This window comes from Gouania willdenowi, chromosome 13 (assembly GCF_900634775.1).
Source record: "Gouania willdenowi chromosome 13, fGouWil2.1, whole genome shotgun sequence".
NCBI lineage: Eukaryota > Metazoa > Chordata > Actinopteri > Blenniiformes > Gobiesocidae > Gouania > Gouania willdenowi.
This window is the reverse complement of record NC_041056.1, coordinates 32,861,185-32,887,796: the sequence shown is the minus strand read 5'-3', so window position 1 is coordinate 32,887,796 and position 26,612 is coordinate 32,861,185. Positions and strand designations below refer to the sequence as shown.

The following is a 26,612-nucleotide window of genomic DNA, read 5'->3' as shown; positions in this document are numbered from 1 at the left end:
ACCACGGTTCGGGGGGCAGACACCCTCTCTACCTTTAAGGTTAGGCTCAAAACATTCCTCTTTGGTAAAGCTTTTAGTTAGGAACCAGCTCATAGCTCATAATTAAGATGCAATAGGCATAGACTGCCGGGGGGGGGTCTGGCATTCTCGGTTGGAGAGAGGTTGGAGAGGGCGTTAAGGGAGAGGTCATTTAGGCTAGAGAGGGACCGGAGAGGGTCCCATTCCTCTCTCAAACACTCCCTCTATGTCTGCTTCGTCCCTTGAGTGTTTGCTCCTGTACTCCTTCTGGCTTTTGTCTTGCAGGTCCGTGGGATCCTTAGTGTGGAGTTACAGAGTCTCAGCGGCTCTTTCTCCACCCTTTCCTCTGCACACACCCAACACAGCATAACGTGGATGGCTGTTCATCATAGGAATGGGATCCACACAAGGTTCCTGCTGCTTAACAGAAGGTTTTCCTTGCCGCCATGATGAATTCATGTTGGGTGTGGGATACATATGTATGTGTATATACGTATATATGCATATGTGTGTATCCATAAAATGAAGAGTCCGTCCTTAAGACTGCTCTACTGTAAAGTGCCTTGAGATACCATTGGTTATGATTTGGCGCTATACAAATAAAGATTGATTGATTGATTGATTGATTATTCATTTTATTTATAAGTTAAAATATGCAGCTATATTCTCAAAATTAAAAAGCATTTATGTTAATGAATTTTAAATTGAATTATGGTACACATTTGCTTCCATAATAATGTGCTTTCTACATTGTCAGCCCTTAAACATTGGAAATCTTGACTTTTAAGAATTCCAAATCAAACCTCAGAAAATATGATATTTTGGTAAGTAGACTGAAATGTTACTCATGATAGCAATGCTAACTCACTAATTTCAAATGAGTTAACCTATATACGAAGCAGGTTAACACAATGAATACTGTTGAACAACCCACCTCTGTGGTAGCCTATTGCCTGTCACCTTTTGTATATACAGTAAGTGGGTGTAGTGGGCCATATCATATATCATATATATATATATCATATCGTGTTGAAGAGAGAGCTGAGCCAAAAGGCTAAGCTCTCGATTTACCGGTCGATCTACGTTCCTACCCTCACCTACTGTCATGAGTTTTGGGTCATGACTGAAAGCAAAGCATATGATTACGTAAGCGGAGGATACACACAGACAGTATTAAAGGCAGCTTAGTGGCTCCAGGGGTCCTCAGGTAAAGATGGGGGCATCCGACCAAATCGCCTGTATTATAAGAATTTGAACAGCGCTGGCGAGAACCCTGAGATATATATATATATATATACACTTATGTTGATTTTTTTTAATTTTTTTAATCAATATATCCAAGCCTCTCGATCAGGGAGTGTTGTTTTGTTTTGGAAGTAATAAATTGCACCTGAATTAACTCACTACTTCAGTATTTCTTTTACAAGTACTTTTATACTCTTACTCAAGTACTTATTTTTAAAAGTACTTTTACTTGAGTAATTATATAATGAAGTAATAGTACTTTTATTTGAGTATCGTCATTGTTTACCCTCCACTGGTCATTTTTCATTTAATTAGTAAAGACTAACATTTAATATGTATATGCAGAAAAAACTAAAAGTGGGCTGATGTGTTAATGTTGCCGCAAGCTTGTATCATTAGCCTAAAAATGTGCAGGTTTCTGTGTGCATGGTAAATGCCTTAACTTGTGTGATGAGACTTGTAGAGCCTTTGTTTATATAGCTATTTGTTTTGTTTGTACTTAAGTTTCACAATCAAGTTAGGTCCCTCAGTAAATTTATACACAACGCAACTTCTTTGGTCTGAGAGTTTTATCTGAGCATGCTTCATTGTTTAGCTAGCTGGATCAGCTATTTCAAGCAAAAAGTGTGAGACTATTACAGTAAAGCAAGCCCTTTTGGTCGAGCTGTTAGAAAATCATGTCGCTACTCGTGTGCAAAGGTGACTAAATTGCTATCAAACATCTCTTTGTAGTGTCAAAACGAGAGCAGATCCACCAGGCCAAAATGAAGTGTGTGCAAAAAGTGTCAGTCACAGCAAGCAGGAACCACACCTGGTGAGACGCAGAAAATCCTGGCCTGATCGCCCCACCCCCCTGGAGTGGGGACATCAGCTACTCCACAGGCTCGAAAAGATCCTAAAGGTGCATGATGACACCAAAACAAGTTGCCGTCGCAAGAGCTCTCTTGTGTGCTGTCTGTTTTATGTTTCTATTTGTCATTGAAACACTTGCCACTGTAAGCTATGGCCGTGAGACACTACTGAGGAATCCGGGAGGAAGCCTGTGGACTGTAATACATTAATCCCAGACTGAGGTGCGCTGATTTTGATGTGTGCCCCACTCGGGGCAAGCAAGGCCAGGAGTCAGGCCACAGAGGCCGGGAGCAGAGTGAGGGGACTGGGCGGAGGCATCGCCACACACGCCGCACATCTGAGCCCCTGAGCGGGGATGCTGCAGACTACCAGCGGTGGAAGGACAAACACCGGGGGAAGCGAGGATGGTTTCTGGTGAAGCTACGCAGCCGCCAGTCGGGGATCCTGCTATCCTCCATCTACTTGGTGAATGTCCAGTCATTGCCAAACAAGACGGATGACCTGCTGAGCTTCATCCAAACCCAGTGCGAGGCCTGGGACTGCTCTGTGTTCTGCCTGACAGAGACATGGCTTCACAGCGGTGTGCCGGATTCTTCTTTCCAGCCACCAAGCTTTTCTGTCAAATGCTTGGACAGGGTCAAAGAGTTCACCGGGAAATCGAAGGGGGAGGTGTGTGTTTTCTTGTAAACAAACTTTGGTGTCATCATAAACAGAACTTGCAACGTTAAGCTGGAATGCATTATTGTGAAGTGCCGCCCCTTTTACCCAGGAGTTCTCCATGATGTTTCTGTGTGGTTTTTACATATATACACGGGCGGACACTACTGTTGCCTTGAGTGGTCTGGAAGAAGGGAAAGGTAACAGACCAGTTGGGAAGATGGGAAGACGGTGTGGATCCCGAAGGAGGAATCGTCTCAAAACATCAATCAGTTCCGAGCCATCTCCCAACTGTTTAAGGGAATATCTTCAGTCCTTTCGCCAGGCAACTGGCAGACTTCCTCTTGAAAAATTCTTACATTGACACCTCGGTCCAGAAAGGAGGGATTCCAAAGGTCTCTGGGTGTTTGGAGCACACAGGGGTGGTCACCCAGCTTATCAAGGTAGCCAGGGCAACAAGGGTGACTTGGCTGTGGCTGGACCTTGCAAACGCCTATGAATCCATGCCCCACAAGCTGGTCAAAGAGGCACTGAACTGGCATCATGTTCCAATAAAGTTCAGAGACCTCATGCTAGACTACTATGCCAACTTTAACCTGATGGTTTCCTCCGGAACAACAACTTCTGATTGGCACAAATTGGAAAAGCAGATCATCTCTGGATGTACACCCTCAGTCAACCTCTTTGCACTAGTTTTTTTTTTTTTTTTTTTTTTTTACCTTGTCCGCACATGCTGTTGAAGGTCAACACTACAAGAAGTGCAATCTTTTAACAGCAATGCATATTTTATTATTGCAATTAAATAAATGAATTTATTTCATTGCATAATTGTGACCATCACCAGCCCTCCCTAGGGAAGGGTAAATACTTTATTAAAGGGAGGATGTAAAAAAGAGAGGGCAGTGTTACACCAGGGTGAGGGGGGGGGGGGGGGGGGGAGTTAACAGGGAGGAGGGATACAAGATAGGAAAACGAATGGGTGGGGAATAGTCAATAAGTTACAAGTGATGCGATGTGAAATTGTGGTAGTGTATATTGTGCTTATTGTTGTGTTATCAAGCCAGTTTGGTAACCAGTGTGCGGCTTAGGAATAATGGTGGTGGCTGTGAGCAGAGGAGGAAGTGAGTGGAAATTCCATAAAACAGGTATTTGGGAACAACGTGTCTATGGTTGAGCCCAGTATGAGTGTTATCCCACAGCCCGAGGCCGGTGCGTCCATGACAAATGTGATTCCAAGAACCGCTACTGCAAAATCCATGGGCCGCCCCCGGTCCCGAAGAAGCAGTCGGGCCAGCAGAAAGAGCGGGAAATCTAGGGGCCCCTGGCGACCACCCCACGGCCAAGCAGCCCCCCGAACGCCCCCAAGATCCCAAGCCGAGAGGCAGCCATTGCCCCCCCATACACACCCGAGAAGGCCCCAAGGAGCCAAGGACCCAGCACACCACGCCACCGATCCCAACCCCCAGGCCCCCCACCACCTCCCACACCCCCGCGCCCAGCCCCCCGAGGGGAGGGCCCAGAGAACTCCCCGCCCGAGACCCCAGCGGAGGAGCCGAAGCCCACGCCCAGCAGACGACCAGAGCCACGCCGAATGGGCAGCCGGCAGGCACCCGCCGGCGAGCCCAGAGCCAGCAGGGACCCGACCCCAGGCCAGGAGGACCCGGAACGGATGCAGCACCAGGAGCAGCCCGCCCAGGGCGGACGACCACACCCCAAGCCGCATAAGGCACCAGGGGGCCGCTGGGAGTCCCCCCGCCGGTCCCCAGGCACCCCAACTTAGCCCCCCCGGGCGCCCCCAATGCTGATGCCGCCCGCGCCACGAGCTTCAGTTCTTTAAAGCCAGGGCCCCCTCCAGAGGCCAAGCCAGACCGCCCCGCCGGGATGTGGCCCCCTATTCTGGCCCCGACACCCTGCCTCACGGGGGATTGCCCAAGCAGGGGCCGCACCAGAAGGTATGCAAGGGCGCGGCACGCGCCACCCGCCCCGGAAGACCCCCGCCAGGACCGGCCCGGCCAGCCGGCCAAGCACCCCGGGCCCCAGGAGCACCCCCCGGGACCAGGACCCCCCAAAGGCAAGCCCCTGGGCCAAGCCCCCCGGGACGCGCCCCCCACCCCAGCCCAGGACCCGGCCACAGCCCAGCAGGACCGCACATCCCCAGACGGCACAAGGCCAGCAGCCCAGGGCCCGCCGCCCCCCGGACAGCGCAAGCCACGGGGCAGGGCCCCCCGCCGGCCCGCTAGCAACCGGCAACCCCCACCGCGGGGACGGAGGCACCCCAACAGCACACATCCAGCGCGGGACAGCAGCCCCCAGCCAAAGATGCCCCGGACCCACCCACCAGTCCGCAGATGGCAGGATATACCCACCAGGTGGCCGAAAGCAACCTCAACCACCGGAACAGCTAGCGCCGCCCCCCCAGTAAACAGCATCATCCCGAGGCGCCAAACAACCCTGCCCCAACCCCGGTGAGGACACCAGCACCCCCCCAGCACACCCACCCCCCAAACCGGCGAGGCAGGCCGCCCCGGGCCCGCACACCGCGGGGCCCGCCCCCAAGGCCACCAGGAGACGAAACAAGCACCAAGCCACACCCAAGGGGGAGAGGCACCCCCGCGCCCCACCAGGCCGACACCGCCCGGAAAGACCCCGCAAGGAGAGACCCCGGCAAAGCCCCCCCGAGACCCACCGCCACGCCCGACCGCACCATCCTATGTACTTTTACTCTATGCAGTGGCCCAGCCACCAACAGAGGGGCCAGGCCCCCACCGGAGAGGCCCAAATATGTGTACCAACCCACCACCCTGTTATGGTGCCTCTCCATTCCCCAATGGAGAGGCACTTCCCGATCCCCTGTGTGAATGTGTGTGTTTGGTGAATGTATGGGGTGTAATTAAAAGAAGGGGGATGGAGGGGAGCGGTGCTCCCCATCCAGCCTCTGTGGATTTATGTGTATGTGGTGTAATAGGCCGGAGGGTGTAAATGATGATACACCCTCCGGGGGGTGGCATGTTGAGATGCGATTAAAATTGGAGGGATTAGTAGGGCAACTAGAGGTGGGAGGGCCGCCCCCACGCCACTACATAGTAACACAGGTGGCGGCCCCCTCCACCCCCAACCCCACCATCCAGCCCCACCATCCAGCCCCCCATGGGTTGGGTATGGGTGTGTGGTGAATTTTGTGAGTGAGCCAGACCAGCTGGGAGTGGGGTGAAGTGAACATGTAGGAGGCCTGTCCAGTGTGAGCCGGGCCCGTCCGCATGGCGGGCCACGCGAGAGGGTAGATGGCGCAGACGGGCAAGTGGAACTGCGGGCCCCGGAGCAGCACAGCCGGAGACCCCCCTCCACGGCACCCCCCAGACGCCGCGGAGCACGGCGACACCCCCCACCCCCGGGCACAGCCAGGCACCAACCCCATCCCCCGGCGCCCCAGGGGGCGACCCCCGCCGCCCGCCGGCCCAGAGCAACGCCACCCCGCCGCCAAGGGGAGCGGCCGAGCAGGGGGGAGGCCCGTGCCCACACCAGGGCCAGCACAGGCCCACCCGGCGCCACGATACAACACTCTCCACCGGCCCCGGCCCCCCGATGAGAGAGGACGCCATCCACCGCCAAGCAGGGCCATCCCGCCAGCCACGGACCGGCAAGCCAGAGTACCGAAGCACCCCCAGCCCGGAACCGCCCCCCCCACACCAACGGCGCCAATAGAGCCCCCCCCCCCACGGAGGCGATCCCCGACGACCCACGCACCGGCACGGGACACCCCCCCGACGCCAGCACACCCCGGACGACAGCGGGCCCGAGGCCACCAGCCCCGCCCCGCCCAAGGCTGCGCAGCGCCGCCACGAGCCGCGGCCGGTCCCCGGGCAGATGGCAGGAGAGCACTCCCCCGGACACGTAGACCAAGGATCCGCCCACGGCGCCCGGCGCACCCAGCCAGCAGACCAGCCAATCCCGACGCGGATCCACCAGGCCAGGAACCACGCTCCGCGCCCCCGCACACCCACCCAATACGACCCCCGGGGAGGCCCCATAGCACCCCCCACCCCACCCCTCTAGCCGTAACGGCCACACCCCGGCCATTGCGGTCATATAAAAAACCCCGGAGGGGGCCCCGCCTGGCTCGCCGCGCAAGCGACATCCCTGGCAAAGGTGCACCCCAGGGAGCCAAGCCGAGGACCCGCAAGGGCCGACGGAGCAACCCACAGCCACACCCCGCCACCCAGCGACCCAGGAGGCAATCGCCGACCCCGGGCAGCAGCCACCCCCAAAGCCACCCCCACCCCGGATCCCCCCGGACCGGAGCCAAGGACCCCACCACCCCAGGTCCCCCAACGAGACCACCCCCCAGCCAACCCACCTGGCACGGCACCGCCCGTCCCCCAGGCGGGAGCCACAGCCCCCCCACCAGTGCCCCTGGCCAACGGGAGCTCCCCAAACCCAACCCAACAGGATGGCGGGCGCAAGAGCAAAGGAGGAGGAGTGGGGGAGCAAGGGGAAGGAGCGGCAGGGGAGCACGCAGGGCCCCAGCCCCAGAGACCAACCAGATGCGCATGCAAGGGGCAACAGCGCCAAATCAAACAGCCCCGGGACCTCGTGAACACCCAGAAAGAATGCACACCCGTGCTGAGGCAACAAGGCACCCCGGCAACCCACCCCAGCCATCCCGGCCAAGACCACCCCAGAGACCCAAGGCGGCCCAGGCCTACAGTTGGGCTAGTGCGTTAGTAAAGAGTGGTGCTGGCAGTCGCTTGCAGGCTAGATCATCAGGCTTTTAAAAATTTAGATTTAATGCAATTAAAAAAGGAGACCAACGCTCCTCAAAGCACGTTATTTTTTTTTGTTTTCTGAGAGCAGACATCTTTTCCATGGAAATAAATTCTGTGAGGAGATTTTGCCATTGGTTTATGTTTAAGGATTTTTTGTCTTTCCAATTTAGTAATATTGTTTTTTTTGCTATGGCTAGTGCCGCAAGGATTGATTGTGATTGGTTTGCTGGAGGTTGAAGCATTGTCAGGTCTCCAATCAAACAAAGATTTGGAGATAAAGGAATCCTGCAGTCCAAAATGGAGGACAGTTTTTCAGTGATTAGAATCCAAAAGTGTTGAACTGGGGAGCAAAGCCATAAGGCATGTAAATAGGAATCCGCTGTATTCTGGGTGCACTGAGAGCAGATGTCTGTTGCTGAGAAGCCCCTTTTATGCATTTTCTGTTGGGTAATGTGGGATCTGTGGAGGACCTTGTATTGAATTAGCTGAAGGTTTGTGTTTTTTGTCATCTTAAAAGTATTACAACAAATTTCTGCCCAGAAATCAGTGCTCGGGGTGATTGAGAGTTCGGCCTCCCACTTCGCGATTGGTAAGTAATTACAGTTAGTGTTCGAGAGCGCTCTGTATATTTTTGAGAGTTTTTTTGATTTTGTTGAGATTTTTTTCATATATATAGCCAGTTCTGGAGGTTGTAAAGTAGTTAAGTCTAGTGGAGTAGTTTTTTTTATTGTCTCTGTTACTTGTAAGTACTCCTAGAAAGTTACTTTTATTTATATCGAATGCTTGGGTTAGATTGTTATATGACCTGATCTTGTCATTTTCAAAAAGGTCTTGGAGATGAGTGATTCCACTCTCTTCCCATGTCTTCAGATAGAGTGGTGTTTTTTTTATTTTTAAAGTCGGGGTTGTGCCAGATTGGAGACAGTATACTAGTTTTTAATTGGACATTTGTAATGTCCAGGGCTTTCCACCATGCAGTCAGTGTGGAGGCAATCAGTGGGTTTTTAAAGCAGTTATGACGTTTGAGGGTCAAAGTGATAAAAGGGAGATCAGAGAGTTTAATGTGTTTGCAGTCTAACTGTTCTATTTCTAGCCAGGTGTTGTAGTATTCTTTTGGTTTTAGCCATTCTGTTAAATATAGTATTTGGTTTGCTAAGTAATAATGCATGAAATTAGGGGCTTCTAAACCACCCTCGTCTTTGTTTTTTTGAAGGGTTGAAAGGCTTATTTTAGGTTTTTTATTTCTAGTATAGAATTTTGTAGTTGTAGAATCTAATCTTTGAAACCATTGTTTTGGTGGTTTCAGTGGTATCATTGAGAACAGGTAGTTTATTTTTGGTAAGATTTTCATTTTAACTGAGGCTATCCTGCCAAGTAGTGAGATGGGGAGATTGTTCCATCTCCGCAGATCTTCTGTGACTTTGTCCAACATCGGATCATGATTTAGTTTAATTAATTCATTTAAGTTTGGTGATATATTTAAGCCTAGATATTTAATTGTATTTGTGGTGGAGGGGTGTGCAGGATTTTGGTGTGCAGGATTCCATGAGTTTTTTGTCAAAGGGAGGATTGATGATTTTGTCCAGTTAATGGAATAGTCTAATAATTTAGAGAAGCTGTTTATTAGATTAAATACTTCCTCTAAAGAGGATTGCGGTTCTTCCAAATAGAGTAAAATGTCATCCGCGTAAAGATTAATTTTGTGTTCTGAGATGGATGAGTGGATTCCTTTAATAACAGAGTTCTGACGTACAGCTGCTGCGAGAGGTTCAACGAATATTGCAAAAAGCAAAGGTGAGAGTGGACAGCCTTGTCTGGTTCCCCTCTGCAGTGTGAAGCTTTGGGATGTTATTTTGTTTGTGGTTACTGAGGCCTTAGGTTTATTGTACAGGGTGGAGATCCATTGTATGAATGATTCTCCGAAGCCAAATTTGCCAAGGACAGTTAGGAGGAATGACCAGTTTACTCTATCAAATGCTTTTTCTGCATCGAGTGACAAGATTATTTTTTTCTTTTTAGAGTTCTGTGCCATGTTGATCACATTAAACAGTCTTCTCACATTGTCTGTGGAGTGTCTATTTTTAATAAATCCTGTCTGGTCTTGGTGTATAATTGACTGTACTACTTTCTCTAACCTGGATGTGAGTGCTTTGGAAATAATTTTTAAGTCTGTGTTAATAAGTGAGATGGGACGATAGCTTGAGGGTAACATGGGGTTCTTGTCTGGTTTAAGTAACAATTTAATGTTCGCTGTATTCATGTGACCTCCTACATAACCTTTATTTTTGATCTCTGTTACTACTCTGAAAAATAGTGGAGCCAGCATTGACCAGAAATGTTTTAGGAATTCAGCAGGGAACCCATCTGGACCTGGTGCTTTGCCTGTTGACATGCTGTCTAAAGCATTTTGTAATTCTTGTAAGGTTAATGGTGAGACTAAGGTGGTTTTCTGATCTATGGTGAGCTGTGGTAGGTTTAGGTTTTTGGGAAAGGTTTTAATATCTTCAGTGTCAGGGTTTAAATTTGATGAGTATAAGTTTTGATAATAATCACGAAAAATGTTATTAATGTCCTGAGGTAAGTTTAAAGTTTGACCTGAGTTATCAGAAATTGCTGCTATAAAGGAATTTTCTTTATTGTGTTTAAGCTGATTTGCTAAGTATTTGCCTGATTTGTTATTGTAGTCAAAGTTTTTGTATCGTAATTGTTGCAAAATGAAGTCGGTTTTTTTAGATAAGATGATATCCAGATTAAGTTTTGTATTTTGAAGTTTTTCCCATAGAAGTTCAGATGGGTTAGCTGCGTATTCTTCCGTAAGTTTCTTAATTTTTTCTTCAAGTGTTTTTTCTGCTATCTGTTCCTGTTTTTTCTTAAAAGAAGAGTATGATATAATCTTCCCTCTAATGACAGCCTTGCCGGTTTCCCAGAGTAAGGACGGTGATATTTCCGGGGAGTCGTTTGTCAATAAAAAGTCCTCCCATTCTTTTCTTATTATTTTTCCAAATTCACTGTCATTAAGTAATGAGGTGTTAAAGCGCCATAGAGAGGATACTTTCTGAATAGAGTCACACTGCAGGGTGAGGGATATTGGGGCATGATCGCTAATAATTATAGGATGTATTTTAGAGGACATCTTATGTATGATGGAATTATTTGAAAGAAAAAAGTAAATTCGGGAGAAGGATTTATGCACGGGGGAGAAGAAGGTATATTCTTTTTTAGTTGGGTTATTCAGTCTCCATACATCTCCTATTCCAAGATCTTCCATTTAATCCATTAATACTTTAGCAGATCGAGATGGTTTTGTATTTGAGCACTTACTAGATCTGTCCAATGATGTGTTGAGCGCCAGATTGAAGTCACCTCCGATGATTAAAGATGAGTCTGCAGAAAGGTCTGAGAGCTCTAAGAAAATTCTATAGAAGAAATCAGGGTCATCATTATTGGGGGCATAGAGATTTAGAATTGTGAAACATTTATTATAGATTAATACTTTGATAATAATATATCTACCCTCTGGGTCTATGACGGAGCTGATTATGTTAACAGGTAACCTTTTGTTGAGAAGAACCGAGACTCCTCTTTGTCTGGAATTGAAACATGAGTTATATATCTTATTAAAATTTGAATCTGTCAGGGATTTTTCTTCTGATTTAAGTAAATGAGTTTCTTGAAAGAAAACAATGTCTGCATTTAATCTAGAAACATAGTCAAATATCTTAATCTTTTTAGCCTGCGAGCGAATGCCACGCACATTCCAAGAAGTTACTGTAAACTGATACATAGAATGAGGTGAATGTTAGTCCATACAGGTGTAAGCATATCTGAGAATCTGTGGTCATTTGTGCACAACTGTGTTATAAAAGGCTTGGATGCAAGAAAAAAAGAAGAGGAGACACACTTATCATGCGATAACACCACGTGGTAAATGACTGGATCAAAAAGGTTAGTGAGAAGCACAAACATACAACAACAACAATAACAACAATAACAACAGGTATCAAAAGAGTAAAAGGAGCAAGGGGTAATTATAGGAGGTGTAGGAGGTGGGGGGTGTTGTGGGTGTTGAGTGAATGTGAAAGAAAAAAAAGAGTGAGGGGTGGGAGAAGAAAGAGTTGACATGACGGTAAAGAGTGTCCTGTGAGAGAGTACGTGCCGAAAAGTGTTTACCAAAATCTAAGCTAATATGTAGCATACATACAAACATACATACATACACACACGTGTCCATATATACACCTATCCGTGTTTTTTTTTTTTTTTTTTTTGGTGGTGGTGTTATTTTTATGTATTTATTTATTTTAATTGTTATTTTTTTTTTTTTTTTTTTGGAATTATCATTATTTTATATATATATATTTTTTTTTTCCCTCTATTTTTATATATATACATACATACAGACACACACGCACACACAGACATATATACATACACATACTTTTTTTTTTTTTTTTTTTAATTATATATATAGATATATACATACACACACACACAAACATATACATACACACACGTACAGCACATATATTTATTTTAACTTTAAAATAATGCTACCTTAACTTCACCTTAAGTGGAGAATTATCCTTTGAATGTTAACTCACATATCACCTATGTTTTTTTTTTTTGTTTTTGTTTTGTTTTTGTTTTTTTTAAATTTTTTATTTATGTATTTATTATTATTTCATTATTATTTTTAGATTTGTCTTTCTCAGTAGAGCCAGGGTGTGATGTTTGAATCCCTAAACAGTTGGCCATCTATGTAAAGCTTGTCTACGACCAGTTTGGAATTTTTGCCTTTCTGTCGGTTTTCTTTAAAGATAGGATACAGGGTTTTTCGACGTTCGTTTATTTCCCGAGGGAATTGATCGTTCATGCCGAATTGCGTACCTTTAAGTTCCCGACCTTTACTTTTGACCTGGATTTTCTGTTGAAAGTGCTCAAATTTGGCAATGATGGGACGTGGCCGGTTACCTCTACGTGGTCCGAGGCGATGGACACGGTGAAATGTGATGTTTTTCACGGTTTCTGCCGGGATTTTAAGCGCAGACGACATGAAGTCTTTTAGCAGAGCATCTGGGTCATCGTTGGGGGTCTCTGGGATGCCTGAGAAAATCACATTGTCTCTCATACTGCGAGATTGGATATCCAGGACTGACTCTTTAAGAAACTTGTTTTAATTTTTCAGCTCTTTTACCTCGGAGCTCACCGCGGATAAAGCCGAATGGATATCATGGTTATCTTTTTGTAAGTCCTGGATTTGTTGATAGGCAAATTCCAGGCTGGCTTTCATTTCCTGAACGTCTCGGTGCAGTAAGTCGAGCACATCCAGCCTCTTAATTATGGTCTGTAGGAGTTCCGTGTGGGATTCTACCTCGAGGTCTGACGTATCGGTAGCCGAATCGTTTTTTCGGCGCTTGGCCGACTTACCTGATGTACTGGCTTTTGGTCCGGACTCCATCACGTACTCAGCGTAATATCTATCGATGAAATCCTCGAGGTCCTCCACTCTGGCTGGTGGGGGGGCGCGTGGTCGTTAATATGTGCACGTAAGCAGGATCGGTAAACTAGTCTCGGCGGCGAGCCGCCATGTTGAATTTTCACAGATTGTCACGTGACTCTCAGAACATCTCGCGTGACTTACCTCGTGTCTCCGTGACTTACCTCCCTAGCTTTGCAAACATTGCACTCTTTGCACTAGTTAAGTCTGTGGAAGTTCAGTGGAGCAGGCCCCTCACCAAAGCCCGTTGAGTCTGACAGCCACCAGTCTGAGCCTTGATAGATGACCTGACTGTTACAATTACATATGCGGTGGATCCTGAGCAGCCTTGAGTAGTTGATCTCCTGGGCTTGTGTGACTTTCAAGCCAGCCAAGTTAGAACTCTCGTGAGCAGGAGTAGAGGAGAAGCTAGGTAGGATAGGAGCAAGCTGTGGAGCGCAAGGTCAAGTGGACCAACCTATGGAAAGCAGCAGCCGCCCGAAACACCATAACCAAGAGCCCGTCATTGGGAGCCGAGAGTTGACCTGGGAAATCAGCTAAAAGCAGTCTCCAAGACTACTTTAAGGCCAGACATTGTTCTTACCTCAGCAGCCTCCAAGCAGGTAGTTCTCCTGGAGCTTACTGTGCTTTGAGAGGACTAAATGGAGGAGACCCATGAGAAGAAGAGGGCAAAGTATTCCGAGCTAGTGGAGGAGTGCCGGAGCAATGGTTGACAGACAAAATGCCAGCCCATTGAAGTGGGATGTCAAGGATTTGTGGGCCAGTCTCTCTGCAGGGTCTACAAGATGCTGGGTTTCGCAGTTGCCAGCCAGCGAAGGGCCATCAAGTTCGTCACTGACGCAACAGAAGTGGCCTCAAGGTGGCTTTGGATCAGGAGGGGTGAGGAGTGGCACGTGGGGCAGCCTGGGCACGAGCTGGGGCCTGATCAAACCTGGCTGGGTCGCCTAAGGGAGGGGGTCTGATTGTTGCAAGGTTCAAAACCTCCTGTAATCACAGGTTGCAACTATGTGTCCAGGGGTACCATAAGGTGTATCTAAGAACAAATAGATTAAATATCTCTTCTAATGAATGTTTTTTTTTTTTTTTTTTCTTGTCTGCACGTGCTGTCAAAGGTCAACACTACAGCACTACAAGAAGTGCAATCTTTTTTTAGACAGCAATGCATTTTATTTTTTTGTTATTGCAATTAAATAAATTGCATTATTTTATTGCATAATTGTGACCATCACCAGCCCTCCCTTAGGAAGGGTAAGAAACACTTTATTAAAGGGAGAATATAAAAAGAGAGGGCAATGTTACACCTAGATGAGGGGGTGGGGAGGAGGTGGAGGGGGAAGAGAGCAGGGAAGAGCGATTCAAGGAAGAGAAATGGAAGGGTGGGGAAGAGTTGATTACTGTAAAGTGAGATGTGAAGTTGTAAGCGTGAGGCTTAACTATAATGGTGGTGGCTGTGGGCAGAGGGAAGGAGTGAGTGGTAATACCTGAAACAGGTATTTGGGATCAACGTGTCTAAAGTTAAGCCCACGACAAGTTTTATCCCACAGTCCAAGGCATGCTTGTGCATTGTAGACCGATGTATGTGCAAGAAAGTGCCACTGTAAACCCAAGCGCTGCCCCGAACTCGAGGACGCAGCCAGAATAGCAGAAAGAGCGTGGGCCAGCGAGCCCAGGCAACCCCCCCCCGGCCGAGCAGCCACCGCCCCCCACATACACACCCGAGAAAGCACCTAGAAGCCGAGGAGCCAGCGCACTCCGCCACCGACATCCACCCCACCACCCCCACACCCAATCCTCCGCCCGAGATCCCAGCAGAGGGGCCACCCCCCACACCGGCGAGACAGGCCGCCCCGGGCCCGCACACACAGAGGACAGCCCCCAAGGCGACCAGGAGACGAGACATGGACCAAGCCACACCCATAGGGAAGACGCACCCCCACTCCCCGCCGGGCCGACAATGCCCGAAGAGAGCCCCCGGCCGCACCCCCCACGCCCCCCGAGACCCACCGCTCCACCATGCCCATGTAGGGAACTAAACCCCCAAGTTGATCTGGACTTAGAACATTTGGCTTCACCAGGCAGTGGAGTTGGCGAGTCTATCGCCTACTGTGAAGTGCAAACATTCCCCCAGGGGGGCCTTCTCCCCTTCCTGCCGAACAAAAAGACAGGAGAATCCAAGAGCAGTTGTCCTCCTGTTATCACCTCTGCTACCTTACGATCAAAAGGGAAACAGTCAGTCAATGTTTACATGCTAAGTTTTCAAACTCTGGGCTCCGACCCCCTGCAGATGCTGCCACCTCTCGAACCCACACCAATGGTTACACAGGACGATGGAATAACGCCAGTTCTCCCGCTCAAATGAGAACAAAAGACATGTGCTTGACTGAAAAGTTACAAATGAAAACATTATTGGAATGATTTCTACAAGAAATTGAAATTGCAAATATTGGCTGTTCGATTTCACTCGGTTCTTGTAATTCAATAACCAACAGAATGCTATTTTAAGTGTTTCATCATTTAAAAGTGCTTAAAAATACCAGAAAACATCACAAAAGTTAGTTTGAGGTATCTACTGCAACCCTATAGTTAAGAAGATTTTTGACATTTATGTTTATGAGTAATTACAAGTAAAATTCATTAACCAGTTCCTAAAGTGTTCATAGGATATTTTCCAGTCGTGTTTGGTATCAAACTCTTTCGTAATACATGATATTTCAGGATATGATGTTGAAAAGATGTTTTGAAATATGTGGAATTAATTGTTAGGCATTCTTTTATGTTTAGAATCATCCCTTTGTCGTCTGTCCTCTGTCTTACACACACACACCCAAGACACACCCAAAGGCAGCCAGCTGAGACGCTGGCAACTTTAAACCAATCAACGAAGTTCCCTCCTTAGGAGGCCAGCCCCAAAGATAAGCTTTTAAAAGGAAGAACGCCGTTCCTAACTTCAGTTTTTGGACGCGGGCGTTCATGCTCACACGTGTTCCCTCATGTTTCCAGTCTTTCATTTCATTTTTTTTTTAATTTTTAGTTGAAACAGTTAGATTTTGTAATCAACAGCTGCTTGATTCGGACAAATACAGCCTCTAGTGACGTGCGTAACAGCCGAAAGGAAGCCCGGCCTGTGACCCCCTGTGGTAAGCCAAGAGCCACTCTATAACCCAGCTGCGAAAGCCAGAACCGCTTGGATCGGCTGAAGGGGCTACACTCTGTTGAACCGAAACAGAACCAATGGTGGCACGTCCGGCTGTATTGCTCAAACAGAACGTCTCCAGGTCCAACCAGACTGCATCTCAAGGTATGGACCAGTGAACAATGGACCAGCAGAACTGACTCACTTAAACTACAATACAACCTCATTCAATACATCCTCATACTTACACTTCACTCACAATCCACCACATATGTTTGTCCGTCTCCCCCCGTCTGTCTTCCCTCTTTGTTTTGACTTTATTCTTTGATTTTATGATCTTATTATTCGAATATGTATCCTGCATTTTTATTCAATATTTAGTAGACTAGCATCCTCCTAGATTAGTGATTTCACTTTATTACATATAATCCTCACTTTTATTAGCCTAGAAATGCATTTCATCATGATTTAATTATCCCATTTCAATTGATATTTTGACTGTGTTAATTGTTGACGTTTGAATAAAAGGTTAAACATAATCTTTGATTCCTCTGATTCATTAAAGCTGTGACTATGGTGTAGATATTGCTGGTAGAATTCACTTTTCCCTGGTTTCACATTGATGAGTTTAGTCTAAAAACTTAGACATATTTCTCCTGTTAAAAGGAGTGGCACCCCGCAAATTTGAATTAATATTAATAATCATAATTAATATTCTTAGTTATATAACCCATTAATAATAACTCATCATCCTACACCCAACCGCACCATCCTGATGTATTTGCATTCTACACGGTGGCCCAGCCATCAACAGAGGGACCAGGCTCCCACCCGACAGGCCCAAATATGTGGTTCTACCCACCTTCCTGTTATGGTGCCTCTCCATTCCCCAATGGAGAGGCACTTCCCTATCCCCTGTGTGAATGTGTGTGTTTAGTGAATGTATGAGGTGCAACCTTTGTGTATATAAGTGTATGTGGTGCAAATAGACCCGGAGGGTGGAAGTGGTAGTCGCACCCTCTGGGTGGTGTTGAGGTGCGATTAAAATTGGAGGGATTAGTAGGGCAATTTGAGGTGGGAATGCCGCCCCCGCACCACTACTCAGTAGCACAGGCGGCGGCACCCTCCACCCTCAGCCCCACCATCCAGCCCCCCAAGGGTTGGGTATGGGTGTGCGGTGCACCAAGTGAGTGAGCCAGACCAGCTGGGAGTGAAGTGAGGTGTTCATTTTAGGAGGCCTGTCTGGTGCGAGCGACATCCATGGCGACGGTGCGCTCAAGGGAACAAAGCCGAAGCGCCCAGACAGGCAGGCGGAGCGACCCACAGCAGCACCCCGCCACCCAGCGAAGGTTTTTTTAAATAGAGTAAAATATTACCTGCACTGATTTTGTGTTTTGAGATGGTTGAGTGGCTTCCTTTAATAAAAGGGTTATGATGTATTGCTGCCACTAGAAGTTCAAAGAATATTGAAAAAAGTAAAGGTGAGAGTGGAAAGCATTTTTCTGCTTACCCTCTGCAGTGTGAAGCTTTGAGATTATATATTATTTGTGGTGACTGTAACGTTAGATTTTTTGCACAGGTTGAATATCCATTGAATAAATGAATCTCCAAATTTACCAAGGACAGCAATGAAAAATCACAAGTTGACTCTGTCAAATGGTTTTTCTACGTAAATTGCTTTTGTTTACCCAATGGAGTTCTGTGCCATGTTACTTAAATTAAAGGGTCTTCTGACATTGTTTCTGGAGTGTCTCTTTTTAATTCATCTTATCTGAGTATTCGATATATTTTTTGTTTGTGATAGGTTGGTAACTAGAAAGTAACAGGGTTTTCGTCTGGTTTAATTAGATGTTTGAGGCAGTCATTTGACCTCCTACATAACCTTTACTTTTAATCTGTTACTACCCTGAAGAAAAGTGGAACCAGCATTGACCAGAAGTGTTGTAGAAATTCAGCAGGAAACCGTTTTGGACTGGGTGGTTTGCCTAGTGTTGTACTGTCTAATTCATGTTTGGTTATTGGGGAGTTTAAGGTAGTTTTCTTTTTTGTGATTAGCTGTGGTAAGTTTAAGTTATTTAGAATTTTTTTTAATATATTCAGTGTTAGGGTTTAAGTTTAATGAGTATAGGTTTTGATAGTAATCATAAAAAAGTTTATTATTGTCCTTAGGTGAGTTCAAAGTTTGACCTGAGTTATTAGAAATTGCTGCTATAAATGGTGCTGCTTCGACATGATGTTCAGTCGTGCATGAATAACAGTCACACGGACACACAGCTCTTCTAGTTCTATGGCATAATTTGACTGAAATATGTTTTTTTTTTTTTCAAGGAGAATAAGACATTTTAATAATACTGCAATTGAGCACAAAGTCTGCAATCACAAACTGTCAGATAGTGCCAGTCAGACTGTGGATGAGCCATTCAAAAAGTAACGCAGAGAAAATAAGTTTACTGTGTATGGCTTTATATTTGCACTCGCAAACACAAGTGTAGAGGGTTTAAGGATTCATTATGAATTTATGTGTTTAATCATTTTGGGGTGCCATACTCTATTAAGAGGAATAATAATGCTATGTAGGGATGCTGCTAATTTGAGCTGGCAGCTATCTGATTTATCGTAAAGTTCGTATTGCGTTGGCAGCCGTTTTGGGAAGGCTGCCACTCATCACTGAAGGTGTGAACAAGGCATTGAACTCTCAGACCAGGGGCTGGGAGGGTGGCATGCCCTGTGGCCCGGATAGAAGGTTAGACTTAAGGGAGCCGGGCCTCTACCACGGCTCAAGGGAGCTGGAGAAGGCGTAGCTTGTGCCCAGAGACGCCCAGAGTGTAGGCACAGTCTAACATCACCCATCATGCAGATTTATACAGGGGTTATAGAGACCCACTTTAGTATGCATACTAAATTAGGTGCATGTGCACGCAGACTCGTTGCAAAACAACGTAACCGCTGCCGAAGCGATTGTGCACGGGAGCAAATGGAGCGCTATTTCAGTCTGGATTCAGTAAAAAATTACCATAAAAAGCTGTAAATGGACACATATGCAGACGTGGGATAGTGAGGAGAAGACTTAATGTAGATGGAAACTCATCCATTGAAACTGATCAAAATATGCTGAAATACACGGAAACAGGTGTACAGAAGCTTGCCTTTCCTGCCTGTTCATAACAAGTAGTTATAAGCATCTAGAGACTTAACGCTTTTAGGTTTTCTTTTGTATATACACTGGGTTTTTCTATCAGATTTTCTGCAGAGTATGCGCGCGCACGTCAGTCACGTGTCTAATGTTTGTCCACATTGAAATGTCTCTATAGGTTTCCCCGCTCATTCTCCAAGTTAAAACTCAGTAAACACCACTTGAGGAGCACAGTGGGACAGGAGAGACTGAGTGGACTTTTTTCTCTTACCTCTCCTAATGTTATTTTCCCTTTTTTCATCTAAATATGGGGCCCCTCAAATGCCCTTGGCGACCCACAGTTCTCCCGCTTTTGTTTCCCATGTTATATGTTACTGTTCTTCTATGTTCTCTTTAGACGGGATGATACTGAAATTTGTGTGAAGCACTTTGTGGTTTTTACCAGTGAAAAGCACTCTATAAATAAAGATTACTTCCTTACTTACTTACTACTAATTAATCCCAAAGGTACTTCGAAAAACTACACGTTCATTTTTTCACCAACCTATACACTTTTGCCAAGTTTCATGAAATTACTACCCTGGGAAGGGTCTCCAAAGTGGCAGCAAAATAATAATAATAATAATAAGAAAAATTCTAACAAGAATAGGGCCTTTGCAATGCCATTGGTGCTTGGGCCCTAATAAAGGACGTTAGCTTGTATAATACAAAATTAGCATAAAATACCGTTATATGGCCTTTTTATCAATCAATCAATCAATCAATCAATCAATCAATCTTTATTTGTATAGCGTCAAATCATAACCAATGGTATCTCAAGACACTTTACAGTAGAGCAGTCTTAAGGACGGACTCTTCATTTTATGGATACACACATATGCATATATACGTATATACACATACATATGTATCCCACACCCAACATGAATTCATCATGGCGGCAAGGAAAACCTTCTGTTAAGCAGCAGGAACCTTGTGTGGATCCCATTCCTATGATGAACAGCCATCCACGTTATGCTGTGTTGGGTGTGTGCAGAGGAAAGGGTGGAGACAGAGTTGTTGAGACTCTGTAACTCTACACTGAGGATCCCACGGACCTGCAAGACAAAAGCCAGAAGGAGTACAGGAGCAAACACACAAGGGAAGAAGCAGACATAGAGGGAGTGTTTGAGAGAGGAATGGGACCCTCTCCGGTCCCTCTCTAACCTAAATGACCTCTCTCTTAACGCCCTCTCCAACCTCTCTCCAACCGAGCATGCCAGACCCCCCCCCGGCAGTCTATGCCTATTGCATCTTAATTATGAGCTATGAGCTGGTTCCTAACTAAAAGCTTTACCAAAGAGGAATGTTTTGAGCCTAACCTTAAAGGTAGAGAGGGTGTCTGCCCCCCGAACCGTGGTTGGTAGATGGTTCCAGAGAAGTGGGGCCTGATAACTGAAAGCTCTTCCTCCTATACTACTTTTAGAGACGAATGGAACAACGAGTAGTCCAGCATTTTGAGAGCGTAGTGTTCTGGGGGGATTGTATGGCACTACAAGCTCCTTGAGATAGACTGGTCCCTGTCCATTTAGGGCTTTATAAGTGAGAAGAAGAATCTTGAATTCTATTCTATATTTTATGGGAAGCCAATGCAGAGAGGCTAATACAGGAGTAATGTGATCTCTTCTCCTAGTTTTAGTCAGTACACGTGCTGCAGCATTTTGAACCAGCTGAAGTGTCTTAAGCGACTTGCTCGGGCAGCCTGCTAAAAGAGAGTTACAATAATCCAGTCTAGAGGTAACAAAAGCATGGACTAGTTTTTCGGCATCGCCCTGAGACAGGATAGATCTGATTTTAGCAATGTTACGGAGATGAAAGAAGGCAGTTCTTGAAGTTTGTTTTATGTGAGAGTTGAAGGATAAGTCCTGATCAAATAGAACCCCAAGGTTTCTAACAGTTGTGCTTTGTGCCAGAGTAATGCCATCTAGGGCAGTTAGGCTAGCATAGGTTTCTCTAAGGTGTCGTGGGCCCAGTACAATGACCTCAGTCTTGTCTGAGTTGAGAAGAAGAAAATTTTGGTCCATCCAGGCCCTAATGTCCTTTAGACAAGCCTCAAGTTTAGATAGCTGATTTGTCTCACCTGGCTTCATTGATACATACAGTTGGGTATCATCAGCATAGCAGTGAAAGTTAACAGAGTATTTTCTCATAACATTACCAAGGGGGATCATATAGATACAGAAGAGGATTGGACCTAGCACAGAGCCCTGAGGAACCCCGTAGCTTACTTTAGTGTACACAGAAGACTTATTATTCACGTGTACAAACTGGTACCTATCAGATAGGTAGGACTTAAACCAGTTTAGGGCAGTCCCTGTGATTCCAAGTAATTTCTCTAATCTCTCTAGTAGAATATAGTGATCTATAGTGTCAAAAGCTGCACTAAGATCTAATAAAACCAGCACTGAGAGTCGTCCTTCATCTGAAGCCCAGAGTAGATCATTAGTTACTTTAACTAAAGCAGTCTCTGTGCTGTGTTGAGCTCTAAAACCTGACTGGAAGTCCTCGAACAGGCTGTTGTTTTGAAGAAATTCACAGAGCTGAGCTGCCACAACTTTCTCAAGAATCTTTGAAATAAAAGGAAGATTAGATATAGGCCTCACAGTCCTCACAGCTGAGGGCTAGAGGAATCATGGGCTCAATAGAGCTCTGACTTTGTGTTAGCCTGGCTACAGTGCTGAAAAGGTACCTCGGATTATTTTTATTTTCTTCAATTAGTGAGGAATAGTATGTAGATCGACTATGTCGTAAGGCTGTCATGTATTTACTATGGCTTTCTTGCCAGAGTATTCGTGACTCCTCTGTTTTATTGGAGCGCCACATTCTCTCTAATTTACGGGTTGTTTGTTTGAGTGTGTGAGTTTCAGAGCTAAACCACGGAGCTTTCCTCTGACGTTTAATGGTTTTTTCCCTCAATGGGGCAATTGAGTCCAAGGTGGATTTTAGTAGACTAGCAGAGCTATCGACAAGCAAATCCAGTTGAGAGGGGTTATAATTAATATCATAGTTATTTATTGGATGGTGCACTGAGTTTAAGGCAGCAGGAATGGCCTCTTTAAATTTAGCCACAGCACTATTGGACAGATTTCTACTCGTAACTATTTTATTGCACAGTGCGAGATCCTCTAGGATAATGTTAAAAGATATTAAAAAGTGATCTGATAGCAGAGGATTTTCAGGGTAGACTTTTAGTTCATTAATATCAAGGCCATATGTTAGAACAAGATCAAGAGTATGATTTAAATGATGAGTAGCTTCATTAATAGTTTGAAAAAAGCCAACTGAGTCTATTAGGGTCATAAAGGCTGAGCTCAGGCTATCACTATCTTTGTCCACATGGATATTAAAATCTCCTACTATCAGTATTTTATCAGAACTGAGGACTAAGTTTGATATAAACTCAGAGAATTCTGATAGAAATTCAGAATAAGGGCCTGGAGGACGGTAAATTATCGCAAATAAGACTGGCTGGCAGGTTTTTGATTCGGTATGAGATAAATTTAGAACCAGGCTTTCAAAGGAAGTGTAACTGGCCTTTGGTTTAGGATAGATTAGGAGAGAGGAATGATAAATAGCTGCTACACCACCTCCACGGCCTATGTCTCGTGGCATATGAGTATTTAAATGACTGGGAGGAGTGGCTTCATTTAAACTAACATATTCATCTTGATACAGCCATGTTTCAGTTAAACAGAATAAATCAAAGTTATTTTCTGAGATAAGGTCATTTACTAGTAGAGATTTGGATCTCAGTGATCTAATATTTAATAGAGCACATCTAATGGTTTTATGTTTTGGTGTTTCTAGATTTGAGATTTTAATTTTTTTCAGATTTTTATAATTGATAGCTCTTTTATTTGATTTTATGTTAAAATCATTGTGAAATTTGGGTCGGGGGACTGACACCGTCTCCATACCTAACTCCTATCAGTAGTTAGGTATAATACTATAACTCTATTACTGAAAGAAATAGTAACAAGTTATATGCATTGCATCCTACTATCTTTACTCATTATATTGGCAGGTCAGAGTGAACACTCAAAGAACAGTTAAAAATTGAAAATGTTGGTTTTGTAACTGAACTAAAATGAACACATCTTGATGTCTTTCTTTTGCGTTGGTCATTGTTTGCTGTTAATGAAACACACACATAAACACACTGTAGGTACAGAGTACAGGTGCAGGGTAGGGATAATCACAGTGTAAACACCTTTTGTCTGTGATTAGACTCCGTTTGGTGGTGCTTCACGTGCTGCAGCCATGAAAAGAAATAAAACCCTGGCACTTTCTGTGGGGGAGGGGCTAAAGGCCACTCTTGCCTAGGGCACGAGTGGACCACCCTGAATGTAGTACTCTATTTTAGAAACTCCAATCAACAGAGTCTTTTAAGCATTAACACTTCTTACTACAGCTACAATTTCATTTTTCTGTATATGATCTATAATATGCAGTGTTCTACGTAAGTCTCGCTTTGGCAAATAAACCCTGTTTGATCATGTTGTAATTATAGAGGAAGTCTTCCAATCTTTTTGCCATTATAGTTCTATAGTCATTTATCTATTTTAAAAATGGAAATTGATCTGCATGAACCACATAATATTTTTTTGGTGCCTTCATTAGGTAACGCAGAAATAATTGCTTCCTTCCGTGTTGGTGGAATTTGTGGCTGTTTAATGTGGACCCGTTTAATGTGGGTAGGAGTGCGGCATGAATTGTTCTATAGGTGTGTTCTACCACTAAACAGTGTACCTTTATGATCCATGAAATATGCCCATTTTCAATTGACTAATTGCCTTGTTGAATTTTATCTCGGTAATATCAGCAGCATTTTTTTTTCATGTTCTTTGCTTATAGTAAGTAAATCCAGGGACTTCAGAAAGGAATCTATTTTGTCTTCCATCACATAAGGGCCTTTATAATAGAGATCTCTATAATATATTTAGAATGCTTACTGAATATCACACAGATTTCAAAAGTAGTGATCTTGTCTCTTTATTATGTTTTCAAGGTGTTAATTCATTATTTTATGTCCTTTGTCTCCACAGGTGAGCCTCTGGTGGTTGAGGCCATGAAGACTTTTGCTGATCTCACTGATCAGGCAAGGTTAGTCTTGATATTGCGGTGATCATAAATCTAGGTTTTTCAAAATGTGGTGTGCTGCATGACATGCGAGAACAAAATAAATAAAATTAAAAAAAATCACTGTTACTATTATCACACGAAGAAAGAGGCGTGCATTTGTGGCTTGTAGTTATGTTGAAGTTTGTCAGTGTGCTGATGTGTCTTTATATTTTGCAACAGAGTCCTTTTGCACACGTAATCAGTTGTCATCCGCAGTCTACGCTTTTTTGGTTGTGTGAGTCAGTATCACTTTTCATTGTCATAACCTTGTGCCCTATAAGTGACGGTCCTTGTTGGTCTTCTGTTTAAAGGGTGAGCTGGTTTCAGGTAGTTTTTCTTTGTCTTGCTGAATGTTTTTCAGACTGTCTTCTATGGAAGCATATGTGTACCTTAATTCAATTTAAAATGGATTAACAGAAATGTTTTTTTCATTTTCAGAATATAGCTGCATTTTTAACTCATAATCATAATAATAATAAATAATCCAAACTGCATTTTCATTTTCTTCTTCAAGGTTGCTCATTTTGTAACTTAATTAAAATGATAAAGAAAATTACATTTAAGTTTTAATTTTCAAAAGATGGCCCAGCAAATAGGTACCAAAATTCAATTTGAAATAGAAAATTTTAAAACAATAATGCATTAGTAGAAAGGCTAATGCATTGAAGGATGTAGCTGCCTTATTTACCGACTGGGATTGTGAAGTCAAATTGAATTATGTTACACTTTGCACGGGGGTGGGGCATGAAAACAAAAATGCAATGACCTCTTTGCTTTCTTTAGTTGTGTCACAAAATAAGCAGTGTTGAAGAAGAAAATTAAAAAGCAATTTTGATTACTTATTACCAATTTGAGTTATGGGTCAAATAAGGCAACTACAACCTTCAATACATTAACCTTTCTACTAATGGATTTTAACTTTCAAATTTTTGATTTCGAATTGAATTTTGTTTCCTTTTTTCTGGGCCATCTTTTGAAAATTAAAACTTAAATGTAATTTTCTTTATCATTTTAATTAATTTACAAAACGAGCAACCTTGAAGAAGAAAATCAAAATGCAGTTTGGATTATTTATTATTAATTAATTATTATTTTATTTATGAGTTAAAAATGCAGCTATATTCTGAAAATGAAAAAGCATTTCTGTTAATCTATTTTAAACTGAATTATGGTACAGATATGTTTTCATAGTCTTCATCACCTGAAGAGCAGGGAAGGTCCCTGCTTAAACTGCCCTTCAGGTGATGAATAGTCAGGTGGTCATTTTCAAACCCATATGGCTATTTTCTGTGTCTGTTTGAGTTTCTGCATTTGGGTCTAATTCTCTCTGTTCCAGCCAAGGTTGAGACAACAAGGAGGGATACCTTTAAACTAAGGGGTAACGTTTAGACGACATTGTTCACAAAAATTGATAACAGAATTAGTCACCGACAAATGTAATTGTCGACAAATTTTGGTTACGTCATCACCCATCTTTTTCAAGCTGTGGACGGAGCTGAACATTGTTTTTCACAAGGAGTGGATCATCTCACCTTATATCTTTGCTTAGAGCTGTATGCATGTTACAGTACACACACACACAGACCACTACTTGGTTGAGAACAGACACCCACCCAACAAAGTGAACCAGTCTATGGGGTCTTTTCTCCCATCTGGACTTATGCGCTTTTTTGTGCACCTGCAGTTATGCAATTCTCTCCTGCTCATATTTTCCCGTCTAGGCTGCTGACAAGCCCAACGCGAGTAAGGAGGCCAAAAGCGTGTATTCTGTCAATGGAGAAGGTCTTATGGAAAGGAGGCGGTGATCATACTCGGAGTTTGCGGTAGTGATCAAAAGTATTCATTTAAGTTTTCCCAAATTAATTCGAAAAAATAAAATTCTTAATATAATGTACATCGCATACAAATAATTAAGTGCCAAAAAGTGAATAGGAAATTTTGAAAACGGGGATATAAACACAAAATCAAATCAAGTAAAAAAGTTTTAAAGGACCAGCAGCCGATTTGACCCTCCTGCTTCCTGTAGCAGCTGTTGTTTGTAGTGATGCAACGACCAAACAAGCGGCTGGAACACAGAACGAGCAAACGCCGGGATCAGTGCGCACTTGTATTGATACAAAGTGGTAGATTGAGCGGTGCTGTTCCGACCTACTT

At 44.5% G+C, this 26,612-nt stretch overlaps 1 protein-coding gene across 6 annotated transcripts in view; it reads left to right on the top strand.

Moving 5' to 3' along the window:
• The window catches only part of gkup (glucuronokinase with putative uridyl pyrophosphorylase), a 106,781-nt gene that overhangs the window by 68,365 nt on the left and 11,804 nt on the right, over window positions 1-26,612 (top strand). For all 6 annotated transcript variants that reach the window (XR_003675320.1, XM_028463771.1, XM_028463773.1 and 3 more), the window contains one exon: window positions 24,383-24,440. Coding sequence is in view for 5 of the 6 variants with exons in the window: in XM_028463771.1 (XP_028319572.1) it covers window positions 24,383-24,440 (58 nt within the window). In the remaining variant the exon portion in view is untranslated. The remainder of the gene's footprint in view (window positions 1-24,382; window positions 24,441-26,612) is intronic.